General features: G+C 35.8%; 1 protein-coding gene across 1 annotated transcript; it reads right to left on the bottom strand.

Annotated features, from left to right (window-relative positions):
- Positions 1-4,376: 4,376 nt before the first annotated feature.
- On the bottom strand, positions 4,377-5,410 carry LOC142613942 (protein P21-like). Its single transcript, XM_075786464.1, has one exon. The coding sequence runs from the start codon at positions 5,262-5,264 to the stop codon at positions 4,587-4,589; it is 678 nt and encodes a 225-aa protein (XP_075642579.1). The 5' UTR covers positions 5,265-5,410; the 3' UTR covers positions 4,377-4,586.
- Between the last annotated feature and the right edge of the window lie 755 nt (positions 5,411-6,165).

The raw sequence follows: 6,165 nt of genomic DNA, 5'->3' as shown, positions 1-6,165 counted from the left end.
TTATTTGATGAGAATGCAAATTTTCATATTTTTCTCCCTTAATGTTTAGTTTTTTATACTTATTTGGTGCCTAAATGTACTCATTATTCTTATATTTTGATTTAGGATGCAAATGGAGGCGTTAAGTGCAAAATGAAGCTAATTGGGCGATTCTGGACAACTTTGACATCGCTTCGTAATCTAGGTATAACTCTCTCATCGAAGCTCCGATTGAGATGACTCAAGATGCTATGGATTTCCAAGACAAAACTCTACAACTTTCATGTTTTGAGTTTTGAGAGATACGGGCCGCATAAAGGTTGAAATCGGGCTTGAAGTTGCTGCTCCTGCACTCCTGACATTCTGGAATGCTCCTTTGCCTGAAATTCTAATACGCGGGTCTAATGCGGTTAATTTTTGGAAGTTTCCAGATCTGATGCACGAAAATTCCAGCTGAAAAACACCACTTTCTTGGTTATATTATGACTTTTTTTTTAATAAATATTTTTCCTTAATTAGTCAGATTTGGATATTATTATTTAGAATATTTTTAGGAGATTTTGTAGGCTTGAGAAAGGGGGAATTAATGTGTAAAAGAGGGGAGGAGAAATCATATTGGATATACACGCCTCTCTCTCCCCTCTTCTCTAATTTTCTCCTTCGAGTTTTCTGTCATGGCTCTGCGTGGCTAATACTTTTATACTTGGTCGAAGGAAATGGAAGCCTCAGAATCAATAAAACTGTGAGATCTAATTTGTTTTAATTGTTCAATTTATGCTTTGAATATCGGATGTTCTTCTGCGCCTATTTTCATGATTGTCTCGTTTAAATCTTGGTTGCTTCACAAATCATTAAATCATTACATGCAACCGCTTATGTTTGTGTTGTTTAGCTTCATCGATCTCTCTAGTTCTTAAGGCTGCTACTAAATTAAACCTCTAGGGTTTGTCTTGGGTTGTTTAGTAGTTAGGGTTAATTAGATTGCTTGTTTTCTAATTAATTATGACTAAGGAGAAATAGGAAAATAGTTCCAACGGTGAGTATTCAAAATGTGAATTGATATATACTTGCATGGTTGACTTAGAACAAGGTTTTTATTTATTTATTGATTTCGATATTTTAATTTGAATTGTTCCTTAGTTGTTTTTTTTTAAAATCGTTTTCGTTATACTCAACCCCCCCCCCCCCAATCCTTGTTCACGTAGCATAATACTAGGCTAGATACTCTCCGTGGGAACGATATATTTGGAGAGGGTTGAATTGGGTTTGAGTGAGCATGGGGATTCTCATTCTACATTGGGGGATATTAGAATTGATATTCCAAGTTGTGAGAATAATCGGATTGAGAATATTGGAGTGACGGGTGATTCTCTATCAGTATCTTCTCCATCTTCATCTTTGGGTTGTTCGTTGAAGAGGATGCTGAGCAGAAATAAATCAGAACGCAAGGTTTTCCCATCGTCTAATGTGAATCAATTGGGTGCTTGAGAGAGAGAGAGAGAGAGAGAGAGAGAGAGAGAGAGAGAGAGAGAGAGAGAGAGAGAGAAAGAGAGAGAGAGATCATTGCCATTGTCAATAGCCAGTTCTAGTTATATAGATTTCCTGGAAGTTACTATATTTTGTCAGAGTTTTCTCTTTTGATGATCCTACCTTTGTGAAACTTTTCTATCGGATAGTTCTAATAGTAAGATCTTATACTTGTGTTTATTTTTCACTAGTCCTCATTTGGCTAGTGCTAGTAGCCAATTCGGCGACTTGACTGGTCACTCTTAATTCGTGATTCGTGATTCGTCATGGGACATTGGGGTTTTATCAATTTTGTGCACTAAAATTTGTTTTGGGCATAGTACACATTATGAGTAACATTAACTTTCATTTTCCAACAGAAATCCGTTATCATACTTTTATTTGTCTCAAATTTGAACACATTCCGAATTTGCAATACAAATTATGTGTCCTTTGAAGTAGGACCATCCCCTTTTGTTAGGTAACAGTGGGAGAATGGGGAGCTGGGTTTTGAACCAAAATGAAATTATCATTGATCAATTACTTGACCCTTAAGAGCATTCTGCACACTTTTTTCTAAGACGATTTTGTCAAGTTAATCACTCCAAGGTATTTCCTAGCAAAGAAACAAAATCACTATTACATAGCCAAAAAAAAAAAAAAAAAAATCAGTCTATGCTATGGGATCTATTGTTAGTGATACGTATGCTGACTTTTGTGGTATGGGATCTATTATTGGGGTGAATCACCCGGATCTTATATCAGCTAATTGGTCATCAACATAGGGACCCAATTAATTCTCCAGATGAGTTGGGAAAAAAGAAAGAAAAAGATTTTGGTGTTGTGGCGTGAAACATAAAAATAAAAATAATTGACATGTTTGTACCAATAAATTGGTATGAGTCTGTATTTTACAGTGCCAATGATCTTGTATTGTGATACAAAAGGATGTAACTAATGTCGTGGACTGGACAGAAGGACAAAAGCAGTCGTACAAACTTCCTGAACCTCGCAATCGCATCGATTATGTGAAGGAGAATGGTCAAATAACTACTGCAATGGTGGACGTGCTCAACATTTAATTGCAATCCTTGCCTGGATCTCTGTCTCATTCAATCAATATATGGTCCCCGTATATATGTGGCTAGTGGTTACCTCTGAAAAAAATATCTATATTTAAAAAAAAAAGAAGAAAAGAAACTATTTCATAAAACTAGGCTAGATACATATATTTTTAAGAGAATAAGTTTTATTTTTGGTTGCCTGTGATAGCACACCATTATTATTATTATTATTATTATTATTATTATTATTATTATTAAATCTCTCTTAAAATTCTGTGAACATTTAAAACGTGAAATTAGTAAAGTATAAACAAATTTGGGACATTTTATAAGAAATTTGTGGCTTACACTTTGATTTCCCCTTTGGGAGAACTAGAGCTATCATTGAGATAAGATTTCAATGATTATTTTAGTTGACTTGTGCCTATTATTAATATGGACCGTTGAGAGGAGAAAATTTGATGTTAAAAGGAGAGAGGATGGTGTCTCCTACATAGCATTAGGCTCACGTAAGGGTGTTTTAGGACCCGTTTGGTTCATGTGTTTAAACACATGTTTTTAGTTTTTAAACAATATTACACATATTTTAACACACTTTTTCATCCACACGTATTTTTAAAAAATACAAACAATATTACTAGAACAACGTTATCAAATGGCCCCTTAAACTCCGGAGTTTAGACTTGCCCACCCTACTTATTAATTAGTGACATCGATCTGAATTCAAGCACTTCTGTTCTACCAAGAAATTCCAGCTCATACTACTCCATTGGCGAGTTTTGGTGGTTAATAGAGACTTATTTTTATCAAACTAATTATTAAAAATGATTTTTTTTAGGGATTTATTTTTACAATGAATTAAATCATTATCTATCTGTCATGTTAGGAATACCTCAGCTTTCCTTTTTAAGGGATTTTATAAAATGAAATAAATCACCATCTATCTATCTTAATCAAAATCTTTTAGATTCTAGAATGTCTTGCCAAATTTCTAACTTGGCATTACCCCTACTTCGTCAACTAAAATCATATCATCTATAAAAAGCTAAGCATAGAAGGATACGATTTCCCTTTAAATTAATTTAGGCTGAGTTTGGATACAGCTTCTTCCGCGTCTGCGTCTGAGTTTTTTGTTTTTTTTTTTTCTTCTTCTGCTGCTGCAGCACGGGTCAGGGGAGACAAGGCTACTGTTCATGTTACTGTACATGAACAATAGCCGCATTTTGCTGACTTTCAGCACATTTGTAGGTCCCGTGTATTGTTCATGGGACCCACAAACTTCACTTTACAGAATTTTTTTTATATTAAAAATGGGTCCCACGGTACTATTCACACATTTAAAAATTATTTTGCTACAGTGTTTTCAGTTTTCAGCAATAAGCTCTATCCAAACGGACCCTTAGTGAGCTTATGAATCACTAGTTCAAAAAGAATATTGACTTAACGCTTTCTTCTTGCTAAGATAGATATAGTATTTTTATCTTTGAGTATTTACCTTAATGTCATATAACACCTTTACCGATTCATCTCAACATTAGATATATAAGGCGCTCAATTTTCAACAACCTTTTAGTGTCAATAGTTTGTTCATTCAACCTTATATGGGCGCACTTTGATTACTTCCCCCATAGGCCAATACTTGATATATCAGCCAATGAGTGAATTAGTCAAACATGTACAGAAGCACCGACATAAAGAGTTGCTAACCATAGTTGAAAATCAAAACTAAGCATTGTTAGTTGTTAGGTTAAGCTGAAAAATAAAATTATAATTCACCAAAAAAAAAGTTCATAAAACCAGACATTAAGGAGGTTAAGTTCTTCCATCTTTCATAGAGATCTTTTATTATTATTGTTTTTTGGCATAAGCTTACATAGATATTTTAATACGACGTACGTTAAAGTGAATACATTTCATAGTGTCTGCGTGCGCAACACTAATTACGCATGCTCACAAAGCTTCCAAGCTTTGATTACACCTCTTATTTGCGTACTTGCTACTAGTTCTATGCCTCATATACGAAAGCAAAGTTCTGCTTCAAGGGCAGAACACCACCTTATAGTTAGTCCCACCATTGCAAGTAAATGTGCTTGTTGGATCATCCTTAGGGTAACTGTAAGCACTCGGGCACCGATCCTTAAAAAATCTGGAATAATTTGTAGGTCCACAGCTTCCAGAATTGCAACAATATTCATCGGTCTTGAATACAGTACAGGGATTGTTACACCCACCAGGAGCTTGCAATTGAGATGGGCACTGTCCATTGATATCAGCGGTGCATCTTATTCCTTTGGTGCACCCACCAGAGGTGGGACTAAATTCCATAGGAACATTAAACCCATCAACAAGAGATACGTCAAAGAAATCCAAGTTTTGAAATTGGTTTAGCGCAAATTCGGCAAGGGTGTTTGGAGGTGCACCATAGGCTTGGCATTGAAGAAGACCACCACAGTCACCGGTTTGACATTGGCCACGCCCAGAACCATCGAAATTGCATCCAGTTCGAGCCCAAATGCGAGCCCCTGTTGTGCCAGCGTTTACGTCAAGAGGCCAAGACTCACGTGGGTTGAGCTGCCTGCCACCACCGGGCACGGCTGCTGCCCAGACTGTGAAGGGACAATTGTTGCTTATATCAAATCTGGCTGCATGGGCTAAGGCACTTAAAAGAGTTATTAAGAGGAAGATGAAAATGGGTAGGTGTTTGGAGAGGCTCATTTTGGGGATTAATAAGAGATCACCAATAAGATTTAGTGGGCTTGTGCTGTGTTAGGAGATGGGTGAGGGTTTATATAGGCATGAGCACTAGCAACAGTGCTCTTAGAGCACTAGCACTGCTCTAAGGCTACTTTCATGGATCAGTGAGAAAGAGCAGCCCCACTAGACCAACTTGAGATTTTCACTTTGTATTATTGAAGATCGGGAATCTGAAGTTTTTGGATGTTTTAGAAAATTATTGATGACATTCTGTACAAGGTTGCTCATCCGTCAATGTGCGGTCATTGATCATTTAGAGAATTTGAAAATAATTTTTGACAGTTCCAAATTTTCTATCAAAGTTAAGCGTTTTCGTTTTCATAACATTTTTTGTAAAATGATTTAGGTAACATTTGGATAAGAAAGCTATGAATCAATGTCCTAACAGATCACTTATTAAAGAAAGCTATGAATAAGCTAGAGGCCGCTGGGCAATTCACTACAAAAAAAATGTCTACTAGCGACCAAGAATTTTTGACGGACCCAAAAAGCCCTCTCAAAAAATATTATTTGTAATGGCAAAATAATGCCCTCGCAAATACTTGGTAAAATGTGAAATATTTGTGACAAAAAAAAAAAGCTGCCGCAATTATGTGTTATAGCCATCACAAATACTAATATTTTGGAGGGAAATTTTCCCTCCATATTATTTACGAGGGACAATTAAAAATCTCTCGCAAAAAGTGTATTATTTGTGACGGTTAAAAAATGTCATCACTAATACTAAATTTATTTGCGAGGGTTGGGATCGACCTTCACAAACAACCATTAAAATGCAAAAAAATTTGGAAGGAAATATTCCCACCAAATTATTTCCGAGGGACAATAAAAATTCCTTGCAAAATGTTTATTTTTTGTGTGA

The sequence above is a fragment of the Castanea sativa genome, chromosome 10 (assembly GCF_040712315.1).
Source record: "Castanea sativa cultivar Marrone di Chiusa Pesio chromosome 10, ASM4071231v1".
Classification (NCBI taxonomy): Eukaryota; Viridiplantae; Streptophyta; class Magnoliopsida; order Fagales; family Fagaceae; genus Castanea; species Castanea sativa.
The sequence above is the reverse complement of the archived record's forward strand: the minus strand, read 5'-3'. Positions and strand labels throughout refer to the sequence as shown.